General features: G+C 45.7%; 1 protein-coding gene across 2 annotated transcripts in view; it reads left to right on the top strand.

Moving 5' to 3' along the window:
- The window catches only part of GPALPP1 (GPALPP motifs containing 1), a 95,669-nt gene that overhangs the window by 8,143 nt on the left and 64,680 nt on the right, over positions 1-22,846 (top strand). Inside the window, exons 2-4 of one of the 2 annotated variants that reach the window (XM_029602909.1) lie at positions 5,674-5,812; positions 7,338-7,430; positions 20,803-20,911. In XM_029602909.1, the coding sequence (XP_029458769.1) occupies positions 5,674-5,812; positions 7,338-7,430; positions 20,803-20,911 (341 nt within the window). Of the gene's footprint in view, positions 1-5,667; positions 5,813-7,337; positions 7,431-20,802; positions 20,912-22,846 lie in introns of both variants that reach the window. The other variant, XM_029602908.1, reaches the window with a different exon arrangement.

Genomic DNA, 22,846 nt, shown 5'->3' with positions numbered 1-22,846 from the left:
TCATGCCCGACTGGATGGTAGTCACCACGGATGCCAGTCTGTCCGGCTGGGGAGCGGTCTGTCTTGGTCGTTCGGTACAGGGACAGTGGTCAAGAGCACAATCTCAGTGGTCCATCAATGGCTTCGACGGTGGAGCTGGTGCCTTGGGTGTTCGCTCATATGCACACCCTACAGAAGGCATTGTTGTCCCACTGGAGCCCCCTGTTGGAACAGTATTTTCTGCCACTGCCCCTATCAGAGGAGGCCAGGTCCAGTCTGGCATGGTGGATGACCAAGAGCAATCCGGAGAAGGGAATGCCCCTCAAAGTCCTTCCTTGCACCATCGTCTCATCCACGCATTGAGACTCCAGAGCTGTGCCTGCCTCTGGTGACCTGTGCGTGGAGCAGGGAGCATTTCAGAGAATGCTACCCTGGAGGTTCTGGATTTAAGTTTTCTACCCAAGAGTACACGTGCAAATCATGGCACCGCCGTCTAAGACAGCTAAGGGTCCAGCCTTCTGTCTGGCATGCCACCTGAGAGTGGCACAGCCCACGGTTGCTTCCGTCCTGTGCCTGCTATGCGAAGAAGCTCGGGGGGGAACCAAGAAAATGTCCCCCTCAGCCTGTAGAGGACTTCGGATCCACCAGCGAGACTACCCCGGACCTCTCTATTCCCGACTCAGCCCCTCCACAGTGGGGGCCCTCAGGGAGCACCGTTGGACCCAATGCGGTCCCAGGCAACTTCACCTGGGCGGGATTCTTCGCTGAGCTGCATTCCTACATCCACGCACAAACAGGGCCACCAGCAGCACAACCACAACCCCCGCCAGTGGTCCAGAATCTCTGAGGCCCCTCCCGGCCTCCACCAGATGAGCCTCCCCTTAGGGGGGACACAGATGACTCGGAGGAGGAATCAGAACCCTTGGAAGAGGGGGAAATCCTTCCAGGAATGGAATCGTATCGAACCATGATGAGCTTCTTTCCAAAAGACGAATTTTCAGATCTCGTAGCCACGAGATCTGAAAATCTGATGGCATTGGCCATCCCGGACACATGCAACACAGTAGAGTCCAAGGCGAGCCCCTTCCTAGCCAGCCTCCGCCAGACCTCACGCCATTTTCCATCACTACAGGCCATACAACAACTGATCGACCTGGAATGGGACGCTCCAGAGGCCACCTTTAAGGGAGGGCGAGCTCTAGAAGCTCTCTACCCCTTGGACCCCGCAACAAAGGAACTCCTGAGGTTTCCCAAGGTCGACGCCCTGGTCTGCGCCACCACAAAGTGCACTACCGTACCAGTCGAGGGAGGAGCTTCACTCAAGGATGCCAATGACAGGCAGCAGGAATCCATCCTCAAGCAGTCTCACGATGTATCAGCTATGACCTTACAGATGGCTACCTGCTGCACCATGGTATCACGCACCTGCCTGGCTATGGCCAGGGATGCAACTACGCCAATCGAGGCATTAGACCTGGCAATATCATTCCTCATGGATGTGACCTCAGACCTGGTACACACGTCAGCCAGGAGCCTCTCGTCCATAGTGGCAGCTGGAAGACAGCTCTGGCTCCGAAGCTGGTCAGCCGAAGCGACCTCTAAGACGAAGCTCACGAGGAGAACATTCCTGTTCGGAAGTGAACTGGACAAATTAGCCAACAAATGGGGCGAGTCCCCAGTACCCCATCTACTGGAAGACAGAAACAAGAGGAACCAACGCCCCTCTCCCCGGGCACCCAAGGGCAGAGGATTCCAGCGTTTTAGACCATTCAAAAATACTTTCCAAGCCCCTCGCCCCGCCGGCAGGGGACCATCCTTTCGGAACAGACACAACAAAAGAGGAGCCGGCTCGGGACCAGGCCCCAACCGTAACACAAAATGAGAATCAGCAGACCCAGCTACAGGAAGAGATCATAGGGGGTAGACTCGCCCTATTCTACCAAAGATGGGTCGAAATAATGTCGGACAATTGGGTCCTATTCATCATCCGAGAGGGATACTACCTGGACTTCCACAGCATCCCCCCCGGACAAGTTTGTGATTTCTCTGTGCCACGACCCCTCCAAGAGGAAGGCAGTGGAAACCACACTATCAAAACTCCTCGTCCTAAAGGCAACAACACCGGTGCCCACGCACCAACAAAGTTCTGGGCACTATTCCATCTACTTCATCGTGCACAATAAAGAGGGAACATTCCGGCCCATACTGGACCTCAAGGCAGTCAATCGCTACCTGAAGGTACCCCGCTTCCGCATGGAAACCCTGCGCTCGATCTTAAAGGTGGTACAACCGAGAGAATTCCTGACCTCCCTGGATCTGTCAGAAGCCTATCTCCGCCTACCGATCCATCGCATCCATCAGCGTTTTTCTACGCTTCGCAATATTGGGCCATCACTACCAGTTCCAGGCCCTACCATTCGGGCTAGCTACGGCTCCCCGAACGTTCACCAAGATCATGGTGGTAGTAGCGGCGACACTGAGGAAAGAAGGGATCCTCGTGCACCCATACCTGGACGATTGGTAGATCAGAGCGAAATCACCAGAGGAAAGCCATCAAGCAACCACCAGAGTCAAGGAACTACTGCAGAGCCTCGGGTGGGTCATCAACACACCCAAGAGCCACCTGCAGCCCTCCCAATCCCTAGAGTACCTGGGAGTCCAGTTCTACACCAAATGGAACAAAGTCACCCTTCCTCCTACAAGGAGAAAGAGATTGATGGAACAACTATGAGCATTGTTGAACTCCACTCTTCCCATGGCATGGGACTATCTCCAAGTCCTTGGACTCATGGCATCAACCATAGAAGTCATCCCGTGGGCAAGGGCCCACATGCGGCCCCTACAACATTTCCTACTGTCACGGTGGAACCCGGTGTCTCAAAACTACTCTGATCCCCTCTGGCTACCGGCGAAGGTTCGGAACCAGCTATAATGGTGGCTACAAGAAGACCATCTGAGCAAGGGAACAAGCCTATCCCCACCAGAATGGACCTTGTTCACCATGGATGCGAGCCTGCGAGGATGGGGAGCCCACTGCCAGGAGCTAACGGCTCAAGGACAATGGGACAAAGAAGAGTCGGCATGGAACATAAACTGACTGGAAGCCCAAGCAGTCAGACTAGCCTGCCTACGGTTCAGTCACAGACTCCAGTGCAAATCAGTCAGAGTCATGTCGGACAACGCCACAACAGTGGCCTACATCAACCGCCAGGAGGGAACCAGAAGCCAGCAGGTGTCTCTGGAAATAGAGCCCCTAATGATGTGGGCAGAATCAAACCTACAAGGGATATCAGCTGCCCACATCGCGGGAAAAGACAATGTCACTGCGGACTACCTCAACAGAGAGAGTCTGGATCTGGGGGAATGGACACTATCTACAGCAGCCTTCCAGCAGATATTAAACCACTGGGGAACCCCAGCCATGGATCTTCTGGCAACCGGGTCCAACACCCGGGTTCCCAAGTTCTTCAGCCGAAGACGGGAACCACTGTCCCAGGGAATCGACACCCTCGTCCAGACCTGGCCACAGAAGGACCTTCTGTATGCCTTCGCTCCATGGCCACTACTGGGCGGAGTCATCCGCAAGATAGACCACCACAGAGGGCTGGTACTTCTAGTGGCCCCGGACTGGCCAAGAAGACCGTGGTATGCGGACATGCGAAGACTTCTGGCGGGAAACCCTCTATACCTACCTCCACACAGGGATCTACTCCAGCAAGGATAGATTCTCCACGAAGATCCAATGAGATTCTCGCTTACGGTCTGGCCACTGAGAGGTCTCACCTGAAAAAGAGTGGATACTCAGGACCAGTGATTGACACACTGCTCCGAACGCACAAGTTCTACACCTCATCAACGTATATACGAGTATGGAGAATATTCGAAGTCTGGTGTGAGGACTGCAACATCCTTCTACAGACAGTCAAAATCCCCATGATCCTGGAATTTCTGCAGGACGGCGTGAACAAAGGGTTGTCCCTCAGCTCCATCAAGGTGCAACTGGCCGCCCTGGCCAGCTTCAGACCCAGGGTGGATGGCACCAGCCTAGCGGCCCACCCAGACATCTCCCACTTCTTAAAAGGGGTCAAGCACATTCGGCCACCTCTAAAGTGGCCGATACCCCTATGGAATCTCAATCTAGTGTTATACTTCCTAGCGGAAGCTTCGCTCAGACCAACTCGTGGTCTGTACCTACAGCTCCTGACCTTGAAGATGGCGTTCCTCATGGCAATCTGCTCAGCCCATCGAATCTCCGAACTTCAAGCACTATCATGCCGGGAGCCAGTCCTCGGATTCATGCCGGGATCCATACACCTGCGCACTGTACCCTCTTTCCTGCCAAAGGTGGTTTCTCACTTCCATCTAAACCAAACCATCTTGCTGCCATCTCCAGATGAGCATAAGGACTCTGAAGACTCACGCCTTCTTCGCCACCTGAATGTCGGCAGACTCCTAGTCCGATACCTGGAAAGATCGGAACATGTACGAAAGACAAACCATCTTTTCGTTTTTCACAGCAAGGGGAAACGGCCTCGCGGGCAACCATAGCCCGCTGGATCAAAGAAGTAATCAAGGCGGCCTACATAGAGGCAGGCAAGCCTCCACCTCTACAAGTCAAGGCCCATTCCACAAGGGCCCAGGCAGTGTCCTGGGCAGAAACCAAGATGCTGTCACCCGCGGAGATCTGTCAGGCGGCAACGTGGTCCTCCATCCACACCTTCTCGAGATTCTATCACCTCGATGTTCAGGCCAAGGAGGACACAGCATTCACAAAGGCAGTACTAAATGGGCCACGGGCAGCCTCCCGCCCGGTTCGGGAGTAGCTTTTGTACATCCCATTGGTCCTGAGTCCATCTGCTACATGCTAGGAAATGTAGAAATTACTTACCTGATAATTTCATTTTACTTAGACAGATGGACTCAGCACCCCGCCCATGACTGCCTCGTACTCAAGAATCCTTGGGGGAATCCGGGAGCAACACAAGCACGGGTAAGCCAACCCTTATCTCTAGTTCAGACACCCATATCACCAGGTGTCGGCGCTTCTCAGTTGAGTGCTCTGGCGGTCTCCAGCTAGAAACCACGTCAACCAATCCGAGTAATCAAGTATCAGGTTAATCAAGTTACTCGAGTTAACCAAGTTAATCGAAATTATCCAAACACGCATATATCCATAATTGCTTTTCGAGGTGAAAACTGAAGATCAGAGCCTTGTGCACGGGTATATGTAGTGCTGACGTCAGATTGAAATCTGACACAGTCTCCAACTGCTAACAGGAGCACACTATACCCATTGGTCCTGAGTCCATCTGTCTACACTAAGGAAAATGAAATTATCAAGTAAGTAATTTCTACGGTTGTCAGTATCTAAAGATGTTTCTTATTTCCAGTCTTCAGAACTAAATCAAGAAGAGAGAGAGAGAGCAATAAGGGAGATTACTGGAATCAAATTCAGAGATACTGAGAATTTTGGCACTGTAGACAGGATGTGACTTTACCTTCTGTTGCCTCAGGAACAAAATAAGATTGTAAGCCTTCTGGAGATAAGGAAATACCTATAGTACTTGAATGTAATCTGCTCTGAAGTGCCGAAATGAAAAGCGGAATATAAAAATCTAAATAAATACTTAACTGGTAGTCTGCTAGTTTGCCGGTTTGAGTAACTGCATAGCATGTCTGTATGCATAGTTGCAGGTCCAGCTTTGCCACCTGGATACCAGTATCATGTCAGCTCCGGAACCTCAGAAGATAGCGAAGAGGATGAGCCATCTCGGGCAAAAAGAGAAGAACATCAGAACTCTGGAGAGGAAAATGGCTCTTCTCCAAAACGCAGGTTAGTCAGAGAGAGATGTGAATGAATGAACATGTGTTTCCTTCAGTTTTTTTCCATTCCCTGTTAAAACAGCAGCAATAGCAACTTTGATTCCCTTTAATAGATCAGGTGGCAGGGAGAATAAACGATTGTTAATTGATAAAGCATGAGATGATAATTGCATATACTTCCTCTACTGTATGCTGATCTCTCTCATGCATATGAATTGTGGATATCCTGAAAACCAGACCTGTTTTTGACCCTCTAGGACTGAAGATGCCTACCCCTACATTAGATATTTATAGTAATACTCCCTACAGGATGCTATATAATCTAGTCAGTGCCTGTAATGCTTTACAATTCTCGTACTAAAAGAGAGTGGAAAAGGTCACTTTTGTGCCAGGGCCACCCAGAACTTTAGTGTGTCCTAAAAAAAAATAATCAAGTTTTGTTACATGCTGAAGGTCACCAGGGGACTTCTGCATTTACGCATTATAACCTGAAATTGAGTACTTACAATATCATTTGTGATTGTATTCAGAACAAAAAGTGTGCATCTTCTGTTATGGTCACATCCCCCAGGTCATTATTTGGTGGCATTGCTAATCAGCACGTTTCAAAGCAGCACTAATACAGGACTTCTGAGGACTAACAGCAGGAAAGCATCCATGCACTTGCATTCCAATTGGTAGCCATAGGCAAATATGCCAAGCTTTCAAAAACCATCAAAAATCTCATTTTGCCTCACTAATGAGGTCTTTTTGGGTTGTAAAGTCAAGGTCTTCCCTGATGTGTCAAGACAGACAAAAGAAAGGAAACCATTCTTTATCATGCTGCCTAGAGTTTTGCAACTAGGTTCATCTATCTTAAAATATCCATGTAAATGTCACATAAAATGTAAAGAAGTTTCTTATATTTTCTTTCAGCCTTCCCAGCTGACTCATTTCTTTAGTGATAAGAACTTACATGGAGATAGTTCTCTTGTTCCCACAGTTTCATGATTTCTTGATAAGCAGAAAGTTTGGTTCTGTATTAGATTTTTTTTTTATCTATCTGACAGCTTGTTTTCTTTTTGAAATTTTCTTTTTATTTTCTTGGATCAGGTCTTGGATCTTTTTTTTTTTTTTTAAGGACTTGAATTTTAATTGGCTATGTTGGTTTTTCCTGTATTTTTTTTTGTAATTTCTGTATATCTATATTCTAGGTTTCTTCTTCAAGTGTGTTCTTGAAATTATATTATGAAATGCATAATAAAAGTTAAATGCATAAAAGTTTAAAAAAAAAAAGGAATAGACTACTTAAGCTTTTCAATAGTTAAACTAAATTAAATTAGTTCTTACATTTTTAGATTGATGCTCTCTGGCTGATTTTGGTGCTCTACTGGCTTTCCCGTGCAAATCAATGCAGCATGTAACACACTGCTTGTTTTAGTCAGAATTAATATGGTTTCTTTTCTCTCCTAACACGTGTGTGAACATATAGGTATGCAATATAATTCTGTTGTTCTTGTCTCATTAATGGCCAAATCTATGCTTTGTGTTGGTAGGAAGCAAAAGTGTGCAGAGAAGGAACCGGATGATGGCTTTTTTGGACCGGCACTTCCACCTGGATTTAAGAGGCAGGCTGACTCCCCAGAGAGGTAAGTTTAACATCATACTTCCCTACAAATATTTTATTTAAAAATGATTAAGGTTTTGATTTTGCAGTTTACATGTGTAATTTCTTACACAATCCCAAGTATTACTCAGCAGTGCTTTAATTTCCAGCACATGATTCATTTCTTACTCTGTAATGAGATTTGTAGGCTGCATCCACTAGGTAAAATTCACCTACTCTATACAAAGACTGATATTCAAGAAATATAATATAGTAGATGTGAGCAGATAAGGCCCATTTGGCCGATTCAGTCTACATAGAGCTTTAGCTAAGGATATCTCCCAGCCTGCGGCCCCATCTGATGGCCTGTGGAAGTTCACTCCTTTTTGCTAAAAAAAATATAACCAAGTCATCCTACTGCCCATAATAGGAAACTTACTGTTTCCCCCAACACACTTACTCAGATTATAACTGAGGATCTACCAAAACCTTGCTGCTACTGAATTTTGATTGCCCTCACCTCCTCTTCTTGGGAACTGGATCAGTGGCGTAGCCAGAAATTAATTTTTGGCTGGGCCCAAGTTTAACATGGGTGGGCACTAAACAAAGTCTGAGCCATGGAATTCATATTCTTATTGATAAATACTTTCACAACCACACCTGACAATAGATTTCTAAATAATCTGCTACAGCTGTTATACTTTTAATATTTTAAACTCAATTACTTCAAGCAGCTACCAATGCTAAACCTAATATATAGTTATGGAAGCATTTCAATTATACTTAAAGAGATCTCAAGTGGCAGTATCCCCTAACTTACAAAGAACCATATACTAGTCTACTATAAAGACAAATATCTCATTATGCATCACAGAATTCTGTGAGATGTTTTAAAACCCTCTGGAATGTTGTACCAAAATATTTACCATAATTGAGCAAATGCCTTATTAATCTGTATCAATAAAACAGATAAATACCTTTAAAGACTTCTTTTCCTTTCCTATGGCTCAACTATTTAGTTTTAGTCTTCCTCTGATGGTGACATTTGCTGAATCGAGTCCAGGGGCTCCTGACATTCATCCCCATTTCTTTACAAAGGAAGAACAGAAAAAAAGACTGTTCTGGATAAAGAGATGTCTTGAAGGTGGTCACACCCTTTGGCTGACAGCTGGGATGTATCCTTAGCAGTGTGGAGAGGATAACTGGGTAGACAGGAGAAAAAGGCTCTCCAGCCCTGTCATTTACTAAGCTATCATCATGTAAACATACACTCTGCATCCACAAATAAGATTGATACAATTGCCTACATGCTAGTAAAATACCTCACCTCGGGCACACACACAGAACCGACCTTCACCAAAGTACAGAAAGACCACACATTATAAATATTTTATTTATTTATTTATTTATTTCAAATTTTTATATACCGGCATTCGAGACAGCAGTCACATCATGCTGGTTCACATAAAACAGGGGTGCGTAGTAAACATAAACTATAACAATGGTGCGGAAAAAGGCAGTTACATATAACAGGGTGAAAAGAACTTGGCGGAGAAGGAAGAGAAAGGACAGGTTATTAATTCACACAAGTAAACGATAGAAGATATGGTTCACCATGGTATATGTGGAGATAAGGGGTGGCGTGGAGGTGATAGTTTAATTGGCGTCCGGGAATGCTTGTATGAAGATAGAAACTGGAATTGCAAACCAAAAAAAGCCACTCTGCATGCAGTGCAAACCTGGAGAAATGGAAAGAGAAATATAGCACCTAACACAGTCCCAGGACCTGCAATAATGCACAGAAACTAATCTGCACAAAGTTACACCTGCATTATGGAACATATAACAACCCTATCTATGGGCAACACTACAAATATTAAATCAGGTCCTAAACACTAATACACCTCCTATTAGGAAAAAGAACAAGCCAAGCTGCTATAGATCCCCACACAGAAATAATTGTAAAAATATATTAATAAATGTTTCAAAACAGCTGATGAACAGAATAACATCCAACAAAACTCATAAAAATTATTAAAAATTCTCCAAATATCAATAAAATATTTCAAAACAGTAGACACATTACATAATACTCAATTAAAATGGCAGTCAATCAAGAAAAATAAACTTAAAATGCCACCTTTACTTACCCTCTCCAGCAACTCTCCTACTCCTTTCCCTTGAAAGCACATACCAGGAGCAGCAGCGGCTGCTGAAGCTCTGTCCTTACTGTCCTCTTCTTTAGGGCCCACAAGTCACACACACAGGGCCGGTGCAAGAGTATTTGGCACCATAATCGAACCATCAGTAATGCAACCCCTCCCCTGGATTAGAATTGGCAGCAGCTCCGGCACAGCACCCCCTCCTTTGGTATTGGATTTGTCGCAGGACCTCTTGTGCTGGTGGGAGTTTGCAACCCCATCCCAAAAATTGTGGCACCCTAGGCCACCGCCTACACACACACCCCAGTCACCTCCCTGCCCAGTCTCTGTCTCTCTCACACACACCCCAGTCACCTCCCTGCCCAGTCTCTGTCTCTCTCACACACACCCCAGTCAGTCACCTCCCTGCCCAGACTCTGTCTCACACACACACCCCAGTCAGTCACTTCCCTGCCCAGTCTCTGTCTCTCTCACACACACCCCAGTCAGTCACTTCCCTGCCCAGTCTCTGTCTCTCTCACACACACCCCAGTCACCTCCCTGCCCAGTCTCTGTCTCTCTCACACACACCCCAGTCAGTCACCTCCCTGCCCAGACTCTGTCTCACACACACCCCAGTCAGTCACTTCCCTGCCCAGACTCTGTCTCTCTCACACACACCCCAGTCAGTCACTTCCCTGCCCAGACTCTGTCTCTCACACACACTCTAGTCACCTCCCTGCCCTGCACTTCCAGCCCGTGGCTTGAACACTGCCATTCCTCCCAGCCCGATGCCCCCCTCCTTCCTGCCCCACCGGCCAATCAGAGGCTTCCTCCTCCCACTGGCAGGAAGAAGGCTTCCGATTGGCCCGTGGGGGCAAGAAGAAGGGAGGAGGTTTCCCATTGGCCCGTGGGGGCAGGAAGAAGGGAGGAGGTTTCCCATTGGTCTGTGGGGGCAGGAAGAAGATAAAGGGAAGTATTACTAGGACTGTGGGACACCGGGAGCCGCAACACACCAGCTGGTTTTATTAATTTTTTTTCTCCCTTGGGTGTCTGCTCATGCTGCCTGCTTTCTATTTGCTGCAGTGTCTTGCAAAGAAATTTGGGTGGGCCTGAATGGAAAGTGGGTGGACCACTGCCCACCCAGGCCCACCCGTAGCTACGCCACTAACTGGATGCAGCTGTATTGCTACTTTGTGCAAGCCGACTTTGTCATCTCTCCCTTTTTTTTAGCCCCCTACCATTTTAGGTAGATGAGCATATCCATTTCCATACATAGTCCAGCACTGAAGCCCTCGCCCCCACCATTTCTTTTACCTTACTGCTCCCCCACCCTCGATCTGTCCATGCCCTCTGTATCTGTCCCAAATGTGTTTAAATTCTCTTAATTTTGGTTACTACTACCTCTGCTGGTGGGCTGCTCCAGGCAGCTGTTACCCTCTAGGTAAAGAAGTATTTCCTTTTATATTCTCTGGGTCTGCCTTCTCTCCAACTTCATGTCATAATCCCTTGATCCTTTCATTTTTTTTTTTAATAGAGAAATCCTTTTTTATATACTTTACTGTAGGCAGCTAAATATGTCTCAGGTTCCTACCATATCTTCTTTTAAGAACAAAAGAACATGCCATACTGGGTCAGACCAAGGGACCACCAAGCCCAGCATCCTGTTTCCAGCAGTGGCCAATCCAGGCTATAAGTACCTGGCAAGTACCCAAAAACTAAGTCTATCCAAAGCTAGTAATAGCAGTGGCTATTTTCTAAGTCAACTTGATTAATAGCAGATAATGGACTTCTCCACCAAGAACTTATCCAAATCTTTTTTAAACCCAGCTACACTAACTGCACTAACCACATCCCCTGGCAGCAAATTCCAGAGTTTAATTGTGCGTTGAGTGAAAAAGAACTTTCTCCAAATAGTTTTAAATGTGCTACATGCTAACTTCATGGAGTGACCCCTAGTCCTTCTATTATCCGAAAGAGTAAATAACCGATTCACATTTACCCATTTTAGATCTCTCATGATTTTAAACACCTCTATCATATCCCCGCCTCAGCCATCTCTTCTCCAAGCTGAAAAGTCCTAACCTCTTTAGTCTTTCGTCATAGGAGAGCTATTTCATCCCCTTTATCATTTTGGTTGCCCTTCTCTGTACCTTCTCCATCACAACTATATCTTTTTTGAGATGCGGCGACCAGAATTGTACACAGTATTCAAGGTGCAGTCTCACCATGGAGCGATACAGAGGTATTTAGACATTTTCCATTTTATTCACCTTTCTGTTTGCTTTTTTGTCTGCCGCAGCAAACTGAGCTGACTATTTCAATGTGTTATCCACCATGATGCCTAGATCTCTTTCCTGGGTGGTAGCTCCTAATATGGAACCTAACATTGTGTAACTATAGCATGGGTTATTTTTCCCTATTTGCATCATCTTGCATTTATCCACATTAAATTTCATCTGCCATTTCGTTGCCCAATTTTCCTGTCTTACAAGGTCTTCCTGCAATTTATCACAATCCTCTTGTGATTATTACTCTGAATAATTTTGTATCATCTGCAAATTTGATTACCTCACTTGTCGTATTTCTTTCCAGATCATTTATAAATATATTGAAAAGCACAGGTCCCAGTACAGAACCCTAAGGCACTCCACTGCCCACCACCCTCCACTGAGAAAATTGTCCATTTAATCCTACTCTCTGTTTCCTGTCTTTTAGCCAGTTTTTAATCCACGAAGGACATCGCCACCTAGCCCATGACTTTTTACTTTTCCTAGAAGCCTCTCATGAGGAACTTTGTCACATGCTTTCTGAAAATCCAAATACACTACATCTACCGGTTCACCTTTATCCACATGTTTATTAACTCCTTCAAAAAAGTGAAGCAGATTTGTGAGGCAAGATTTGCCTTGAGTAAAGCCATGCTGACTTTGTTCCATTAAACCATGACTTTCTTTTCCCTTCCAGTGATTACATTTTGAGTTCCTTAAACTTCTCGGTGTAGGGTTTTGTGTTACAAACCCTTCTCTGATTCCATCTTCTCATTGGCCCTATAAAGATATGGCCTCCAGAACCGATCACGGTATTCAGCCCTTGAAAATAGGGCGCTCTCATTTATTTATTTATTTAACAAATTTATATTCTGCTATTTTAACAGTGTTATATATAGCAGATTATGGAACAGTATGGACAAGATACTCCCTTAACATCTTCAAACCATACCTGTCAGATCAATAATATATTATTAAAATGTCAACAATCAGTATCCAATAAAAATGCCCCATTAAATATAAAGGCTTTCAGCCCATTCCGTAACTTCAAAACAGCCTCTAACCAGAGGTTCAGCAGCAAACTCCTCCATGGGGCCGGACCAGCAATTGAAAACGCCCTGGAACAGCTAACGTCTATTGGTTGATTGAACGTAAATGACCTAGACAAGGACTTTATCACCTCCCGTTTCCTGCTAGTGAAAACTTTCCTTATGCACCTGCGGATAGCTTCCCCTCACTTCTTCTTAACTAGGGATCCTCTGTGCTTGTCCCAGGCTTTCTTGAATTTGGTTACTGTTTTTGTTTCTGTCAGCTCCACTGGGAGGCTGTTCCATGCATCCACTACCCTTTCAGTGAAGAAATAATGTTGCTTCTGCTTCTACCCCTCTGAAAAAGGTTTGCTTCTTGTGCTTGATTTATATGCTTGAGGTATTAGAATATCTTTATTTAGGTTCTTAAGTCTCATTTCATAATGCTTTGGGTGCAGAATCTGTACCATTTTGGCAGCCTTTCTCTGGACTGTCTCCAGGCTATCTATATACTTTGGGAGATACGGCTTCAAGAACTGGACATAATATTCTAGGTGAGGAATCGCCAGCACCCTGTACAAATGCATTATCTCCTATCTTTTTTTTCCTGCTGGTTAGGCTTATCCCTATAAACCCTAGCATACCTCTGGATGCCTGCTTATCACACATTCAGGGTGATCCAGTAACGAGCGGTAGGAAAAGCTGCGTTAGTGCCTACGGCACCCGCGGTTACCGCCCACACAGTGCAGCTCACCTACCGCTCGATCCTGAAGCCTAATTGTATGTAAATGTAAGCCGCGTCCGAAAAGCCTTAGGCCCGCGCAACCCAGGATACTGGATAGAGCGCCTATACAGGATCCTGGGTGCGCGGGCCTAAGGCTTCACGCCACGCTGGTATCTGTCATTTCAAATGTCATTTGAAATGACAGATACCAGGAAGCAACGGCGGCGACAGCGCAGAAACAACGGCGAAACGACTTGTCAGTGTCCCCCCTCCTCTCGGAGCAGGGCGCGAAAAGCCGCCTTGCTCCGGGAGGAGGGGGGACACTGACAACGGCGAAGACAGCGGCGAAACGACTTGTCAGTGTCCCCCCTCCTCCCGGAGCAAGGCGGAAAAGCCACCTTGCTCCGGGAGGAGGGGGGACACTGACAACGGCGAAGCTTTCCCCCAGCCCGGACACCGGCAAAAAACTTTTCAGCGGCAAAACTTACTGTTTTGTAGCCAGCAGCCCTGAGCAGGAACACGATCTGCCTCCCGTAGCTCCTCCCGAAGACAAAGATGGCCGCCTGCACGGGGAAAGCGTACAATTGGCCGCTCAAGACGTGACATCGTGACGTCACATCTTGAGCGGCCAATTGCGCGCTTTCCCCGTGCAGGCGGCCATCTTGTCGGGAGGAGCTACGGAGCCAGGTCGTGTCACTGATGATGGCTGCAAAAAAGTAAGTTGTGCAGGCGTCCGAAAGCGACTTACTTTTGGGATCTTGACAGATCCCAAAAGTAAGTCGCTTTTGGAAAAAAACCAAAATTGTCAATTTTGAAAAAAAAAAAAATTGCTTTTCTTTTTTTTTTAGCTTCACCGCTCAGTTTCGTCGTTCAGTTTCGCCGCTTGTCTCTAGAGACAAGCTTTTGTTTTTTTTTAGTTTCGCCGCTGTCATCTCTTCTCCCCCCTCCCGGAGCAGGGCGCGAAAAGCAGCCTTGCTCCGGGAGGAGGGAGAACAGACTGACAGCGGTCAGGTCGGGTCCGGGTTGGGGGTTGGGGGTCCGGGTCGGGTCCGGGATTCGCCGGGTCGGGTCCGGGATTCGCCGGGTCGGGTTCGGGCTTCGCTGCTCAGTTTTGCCGCTTGTCTCTTCTCCCCCCGGAGGGGGGAGAAGAGACAAGCGGCGAAACAACTTACTTGCACGGGGAAAGCGGTCTCCGTGGCAGCCCCAGTCCTCTCCCCTCCCGAAGCATCGGAGGGGGCTGCAAAGTTTTTTTTCGCTTTTTTTTTTTTTTGGCTTCGGGAGCAGGGGAGAGGACTGGGGCTGCCACGGAGACCGGCACCCATGATCGCGGCCGGGGCAGGTGAGCGGGGGCTGGGGGAAAGCTTGCCACCTACCCTTACCCATGCCTCTACCGCCTGGGTCAGGGTAGGCGGTAAGTTTGCAGGTTAAACGCGCGACAAAACGGCAGGGAAAGGTAGCGTTAGTCGGGGCGCGGGTTACAGGATGCTAGGGGAATAGCTAATTGGCTTGTTTGCATGCAATATCGAGCTAATTCGCTCGTTTGCATGCAATATACATGCCGCGGGCGGAAGGGGTTGCCCGGGGAATTTAGGACGCGGTAGGAGTAGGTTAAAGGGGATTCGGGATCGCAGGAAGGGCTAACGCGGCCGGAACGTGAGTTAGAAGCGGCTTAGGAGCAGGGTAAACGCGGCCGCACTTTACAGGATAGGCCTGATTGTGTCACTGCCTTGAGATCATCCGACAGGATCATCTTGAGGTCTCACATAAAATGTACCATTCTGGGTCAGACCAAGCTCCATCGATTCCAGCATCCTCTCTTGACAGTGACCAGTCAGGGTCACAAGTACACAGCAGATCCTAAAGAGTAGATCTCTTTCTGAGTGCTGCCTCCAGGGGATAGTGATGGCTTTCCCAAATCTGTCTAGCTAATAGTGTTTTGTGGACTTTTTATCCAGAAACTGTTCCAAACCCCCTTTAAACCCCGCTATGCTAATCACCCTGACTATGTCCTCTGGCAACAAATTTCACAGCTTGATTGTGCACTGAGTGAAAAAATACTTTCTACGATCTGTTTTAAGTCTGCCGGTGGTTAGTTTTATTGCGTGTCCCCTTTGTTTTTGTATCATTTGAAAGGGTAAATAACATCGCACCCCATTCCACCCCACTCATGATTTTAGAAATGTCATAGAAACATAGAAATGAGAGCAGAAAAGGACCAAATGATCCACCCAGTCTGCCCAGCAAGCTTATGCCTATGCCAGTATCTGCTGCACTGTGCAGGTTACCCCCATGCTTATCAGTTTCCCAGATCATAAAAGTCAGGGCCCTGAATCTGTTTGAATCCAATTTCTCCTTTTCCCACTGCCATTGAAGCAGAGAGCAATGATGGAGTTGCATTAACAGTATCAAGGCTTATTTGTTAAGGGTAGCAACTGCCACACCAGCAAGTTACCCTTAGTTACCCTCATACACGCTCTTTTCTTTAATTCCATCCTCTAGCATTTAGGGATCCACAATGTTTATCCCATGCCCCTTTGAATTCCTTCATTGTTTTCGTCTTCACCACCTTCTCCAAGCTGAAGAGTCCTAACCAGTTTAATCTTTCTTCATAAGGGAGCTGTACCATCACCGTTTTAATTCCCTGTACGTACCCAGATCAATCCACTCTCCTGAGCTTTGCCTCCCTGCCAGCAGATGGAGATAGAGAAAGTTTTACTGACACTGCTGCTTAACCATGTGTGCCACCTGCAGTTCCTCAGTATTTCTCTGTCTCCAGCAGATGGTATATGGTGCAAAACCTGCAGTTCTGCAGTCTGGACAATTTTTTTCTTTTTGAGCCTTCCTCCCTGGGTTTGTTTTTTGTTTGTTTGTTTTGTTTTGTTTTTTTTAATCCTGCTGGGTTCTTCCCTGTCCGGTTGAGGTGGATGAGCCGGGGGTTGGTGACCTCTGTGTGCTTGATCTGTGCACCCGTAGGGTGTAAATTTGATGGTCCAGATCCTATCCCTTCACGAGGCTGCTGAGGTGGCTGCAGGCTTGGGGCATTCTTTTATTCTGAGGCAGTCTATTCTTTTTTTTTTCTAGCCTCTGTGTCTCAGCTTTGGAGGAGTTGAATAAAGTTTAAAAAAGAAAAAAAAAGTTGAGAACTTAAGACAGTAGCACAGTTTTTCTCCTCCTTTGCGATGGGCTGCGGGTCAGCATGCCATACGTGCAGCTCAGAGTGGTCTCATCTCAACCGGCTCGGTTTGTGTGCCGGATGTTCGGAGGGCAGGGTGGGCTCATCTGAGGGCCCGGCAAGCGCGAAAAAGCGTCGAGGACCACCATTACTGCTTCTGCAGCGCTCCAGGGTTTGAGCCAGGGTGCTGATCCCTTCCCGCTCTGACGGGGGGGGGGGGGGGGGGTTGGGGGGGGAATGGGATGTTCACCCGTGCTTGTCTCTGGGTGCGACCAGGGGGGCTCGGAGGAGGAAGGGAGCCCCATGCTGCTGGTCCCTACTCCTATCCTGCGGGGCCTAGAGCATCAAGACCATTCTCAGTGGATTTTGTGTTGTTGCTGCATGAGGTTTAACTTGCCAAGCAGCTTGTGCTGGTAGTGATTCACCGTCCCAGCTACCACAGGGGGGTGCTGTAGGGCCAAGGCAGGATATAGCACTCGAGGTTCAGTCATACCATAGGTAGATACAGAGGCAATGCAATATTTTCTGTTTTATTCTCTGTTCTTTTTTTGGATCATTCATAACATTGTTTGCTTTTTTTGATGACCACTGTAGCAGACTGAGCTGGGGATTTCAATGTGTTGTCCCTGGGTGGTGACTCCTAACATGGAACCTAGCATTGTGTTCCTGTAGTTGGGATTATTTTTCCCTGTGTGCATTATTTTATACTTTTCCACATTAAATGTCAGCTGCCATTCAGATGCTCAGATTTCCAGTCTCTCAAGGTCTTTCTGCAGTTTCTCACAATTTGCTGCTCTTTTTACAACTTTGAATAATTTTTGTGTCATCTGTAAATTTGAATATTTCACTTGTTGCTCCCTTTTTTTTTAGATCATTTATTAATATGTTAAACAGCACCTGTTCCAGTACCGATCCCTGTGATTCTCCACTAATGACCTTTCTCCATTTGAAACACTGACCATTTAGTCCGCCCTCTGTTTCCCGTCTTTTAACCAGTTACCAATCCACAGTAGGACACTGCCTCCCATCCCATGACTTTTCACCTTCCTGAGGAAGGGGACATTGTAAAGAGTTTAAAAAAAAATATCCAAGTACACTATTTTAATTGGCTTACCTTTTATCTACATGTGTATTTTCCACTCTAATAGATTTGTAAGACATCACTTCCCTTTGCTAAAACCATGTTCACGCTCCCGCATTAAGTCATATCTGTCTATATGGCCAGTAATTTTGTTTTTAAGAATAGCTTCTACCATTTTGCCCTGCACTGACAGGCTCACTGGTCTATAGTTTCTCCTTGTCAGTGCACATAAGTTTTTCTCACAGTCCCTCATCATGTACTGTTTCCTTGGATTTTTGCACCTCAGATGCACGATTCTGCACTTTTTTTGCATTAAATCATAATTGCCAAGCACTTGGCCACTCCTCAAGCTTTCTTAGATTACTTCTCATTCTCTCGGCTCCCTCAGGGGTATCCGGTTTCCTTCTAACCCAGGGGCCTGCAACCTTTCAAAACAGGTTCAGTCTTTGACCAAAATATTTTGAGAGCCGCACCCTGTCATAAATTAGGACACTCATGTAAATTGTCTCCTCCTCCCTAGTGGTCTTCCTCTCTCTTCAGAACTCTCTTTATCCCCCTCATCCCCAGCTGTCACTTGCTCTCTCATCTCCCCAATCTCTAACAGTCACTCTCTGCCTTGCTCAATCCTCCCATTCCCAGCAGTCTGTGTCTGTTATCCACCTCAATGCAAGTCTCTCAATTTCCCTTCTTACCCAACAGTCATTATATCTCTCCAGTCCAAGCAATAACTCCCTCAATCTCCATCCTATTCAGTCTCTCTCTCAAATCTCCCAATCCTCTCTTATCCCCAAGCACTCCAAGCTTATTTTCCTTGGGTGGAGACACTCTCAATCCTCCCCTATCCCCAGCAGTCACGTGTGCTCTCTATCCCCAGTGGTCACTCTCTCAATCAACCCATCTCCAGCCTTTTTTCTCTTTAGTTCATGACATTGGGCACCAGCATTCCCCTTATGGAACCACATTCGGGTCTTGGAAAAGCCACAGGTTACCGACTCCTGTTCTAACCCCTCTACAATATCGCTCACAAAGATGTTGAACAGAACCAGCCCCAGGACTAAGCTCTGAGGCACCCCACTCTTCCTCTTTGTTTTCCTCAGAGTGATTCTGACTTTTATAATTACCCTCTTAACTGTCATTCAGCTAGTTTCTAATTCAGCCCTTCAACTTGGCCCCAGCCACAGGCTGTGTTTATTTTTCAGCCTTCTTTTGTGGAACAGTGTCAAAAGCTTTTTCTGAAATCCAGGCACATGGCCTTTTTCGAATTCTCTAGTCCTCCAATCAAAGAAATTGATCAGATTTATTTGACAAGATCTCCTTCTGGTAAAACTATGCTGGATTATGGATATTTCAATGTCCTTTCCTTCAGTGGCGTCTCCATTAATTTTCCCTCCACAGAGTTAAGACTCGCTGGCCTGCAGTTTCCATCCTCCTCGTACCACTGTTAGTAAGAGGGACACATCCACCCTTTTCCAATCCCATGGGGCCACTGCCTTTTCCAGAGATCTGTCAAATAGCTCCTTCAGTGGACCTGCCAGAATCTCTGAGCTTCCTTGGATGTATCCCACCCAGCCCCATACCTTTTTCAAATTCAGTTTTGCTGCTTGTGCACAAATCTATAACTGATGTGGCATCTACCATTCTATTAAAGGTGCCTCTGTCCTTTCTTCTCTCAATATTGAACAAATGGCTTTGGGTTTCTTTTTCTTGCTCTTATTTCATTTCCTAACAGGAATATTTGTTATCCTAATTACTATAGCTCTTTTTAATTTAACCCATTCTTCTACTTCACGTAGAACTTACCCACCCTGACAGCACATCCTCGAGGTACAGACCCATTACTATTTTTTTTTTTTAATCATCATTTCAAATTCCATGAAAATGGATCCCAGGTATTAGAAATCCAATAACAAGATGCAGAAAAATAAAAGAAGTAAATCAATAGGAAGCAAAAGGAAATATAAGTGAATTTAAGTCCACAATAAGGGAGACCCAAGAAGGGAATTAAAAGTATAGCCCCATTTTTACAAAGTTGGTACTTTTTAAGACCAGCAAATCAAATCTTTACCTACAGAATATGTAGCATCTCCTCGCTGGGTGGGTCTGTGGATTGGCAGCGAAAGCCTTTTGCTGGTAAGTCACCAGTTCTAATTCACTTGTGGCCAGTGGTGACTAAAAATCATGGTTTTGAAAGCAAGTCAGTGGTGCCAGCGTAGCGAGTTTAGCCCAGTTCCTGGTGGATCTTCTTCACATCACTGAATCCACCATCACAATAGCAAATACTTGGCACTATTGTTGGCAGTCTGTGCAGAGAGCCAAAGTTTTAATTGGTGTGGAATCTGAGTTATTGTACCTTTAGGGGGATAATCCTTCCAGAAAAGGCTTGAGGACCGTTTACCAAGCAGTTTGGGGAAGCTTACACTGCCTGTACTGTACTCGTGCCGTGAATAAAGTACTTTGGCAGTGATAGCGTATAATTTAGGATTTGCAGAACAGGCCAGATTAGATAGTAATATAAAACTTTAAGAATGGCATGTCATATCAGATCGCAAGTCAGTCTGTTTATTTGAAGCAATAGCTTCTGTGAGGCCAGTTATCCCAGAGCACCTACTTACAGGTTTGTGGCACAATTCGGATTTTTTTGTTTGGCATTCATCCCCCTGAACAGAGGGGATTTACGTACTGGAAAAGGACATGTGATAATTTGATGGCAAGTTATACATGTTGAACTGGAATGTTTGAGCCGATCCCTGGTTTATCCTTTCTCCAGAAAGCTGTATAATCCTTTTTTAGACGATGACTATAACGTGGGCCATCTGGCTCGTTACAGCTTCCGTTCATTGACATCCAGGGAAGCTGTTGGATGCCCAGGTTTGTGTGCTGATGATGAGAATGCCTGCCTCCTGAGGCGGAAGCTCAAGGAGACGGTGAGCTCTTCACATGGCACATTGTTTTCCCAGTGGAAGGATATGTTGTAACGGGAGTGCTCTTCTTCTCCGGAGACCCATTATAGGCCCTGCGCTACCACCTGGATTTCAGGAAGCTGATCAGGCTGGTGAGGAAGAAGAGGAGCAGCCCAGGCCTTCCGTTTTCTCCGCATTCGCTACAAAGGTATGTAAAGAGAAACCTTAGAGACAACCAAGCGTGTAACGTTAGTGCATTGTAGGATATTAGTGCTGTTGGCATTTCCCCGCACAGTGACTTCCCTGGGCTTTCAGTTTGCTTCCTCCTATAGGTTGATCTTATTGTTTAGAGTAAAGATATAACCTAGTACACTTTCACATTTCTTTGTAACATGGCAATTAACCACAGTGGGTCATGTAAGTGGAGTGTGATGTGGAATTAAAATGCAGGAAAAAACTGCTCAGCATAATATATACCAGTAACACCCACACTTTGAGGGGCTTGCTTAAGAAAGCATCTTTATTTTTATTTTTTCATACTCATAGGCCCCAGTTCCATAAAAATGCTGTAAACAGTAGAAACACAGTTAACTGCATATAAATATGAATAAAATATAAAATTGATAGGCAGTAAAACATAAAAATGTAAAATGCATATTTTAAAAATCATAACCTAAAAACAGCCAGCCGAAGATTAAAAGCCCACATGTTGAGTCTTTAGCATGGAACATCATTAGAGAAAACAGTGTCCCATCCCTGTCTGGCTACAAGGGATTCAGTAAAGTTAGAATATTCTTCTCATAGGAATGAAAAGTGTGGGTTACTGTTTGCAGTTCTGTGCAGATTTCTGCTGCATCCAGTCAGACAGATACCTGGGTGTATTATTCTTCCCTGGAGGCTGGATATTCTGTCGGGACTTCTGTCTTGGGTGTTATTTTTTTTCCCCCCATATCTCTTTGATTTAGTTAATTGGTCTCCCTTCCATGAGAACATGGGTATAATGTGCTTACCCTCTTCCTTGGCAATTTTTATATCTTCAGTCCCAGTAAATAAACAGTACTAGGAGTACATTAACAGGAGATGCCTGAAGCCCAGAACAGTTGCTGTTGCTTCACTCAAATCATGAGGTGACTCCTGCAATAAGAATTGTAAAGGTTTTTGAAAGCCCTGCCTAATAAGTCATGAATTATTACAGATCTAAGCAAATTGGGGTGTTAACTGTTGTGGCCCACGCCATCCTAATATGTGCAAATTAGGAACACAAAATTAACAGCGGATGCAGGATGATATGAGGCATGGCCAGAACTGAAGCTACATAATGGGTAATTACAGCCAGTGTGGATAATAAATTAGAGATTGTAGTAGACAAGGTTACACAATTAGTATCAATTGTTCAGGAGCACGCAAATCAAAATAGAAATCAGAGAGGCTAAGGTTAAGGACTCCTTAACAGTAATGCAGCAGAAGGTGGAAATGCTAGAAAGAGAGCACATATTTCTAAATGATTGCTTTTAATGTAGAAAAACTGATAGGTGCAATAAACTTTGCATTATCAAGACTCCTGAAAAAAACAGAGGGACCGGGTGAAGTGAGTTTCTTTTCAGAATGGCTTCCCAAGTTACTCTGTATGGAGACCAAGAGCAATTGAATTAAGCTAGATCAAGTACGCTGGGCACTAGCAGCAGCACTAGCTCAAGCCTTCAGTGGCAGATCACATGCAATCATCCTAAGATTGTACAGCTTCAGAGATGCAATGCATGTATTAGAGGTAGCACGGTGTAAGTAAATCACTGCACAACAATCAAAAGATCTCTGTATTTTAAGATTTCTCACAGATTTACAAAAAATAAAGGTACCAGAGCTTTACTGAGGTGAAGCAGAAACTGCAAAAAGGACATGATTCCTTATGCCATGCTTTACCTAGCCTGCTTGAGAGTCGCTGGAGAGTAAGTTTTTACGATATTTGATTCCATAGATGCAGTAAAAAGTTAATCATGGATACATTGCACTGTAAGCCACTTTAGGTGGTCCAATAAGAGTTTAAAAAAAAGAAGTGGGATACAAATGTAAGATTAGATTAAACATATCAGTGCTCACCAGTACAGTGAAGATTTCAAGTGATTCAGCTTTGTTGGCCAGATGT

The sequence above is a fragment of the Rhinatrema bivittatum genome, chromosome 5 (assembly GCF_901001135.1).
Source record: "Rhinatrema bivittatum chromosome 5, aRhiBiv1.1, whole genome shotgun sequence".
Classification (NCBI taxonomy): Eukaryota; Metazoa; Chordata; class Amphibia; order Gymnophiona; family Rhinatrematidae; genus Rhinatrema; species Rhinatrema bivittatum.
Note: the sequence above shows the minus strand (reverse complement) of the source record. Positions and strands in the feature narration are given on the sequence as shown.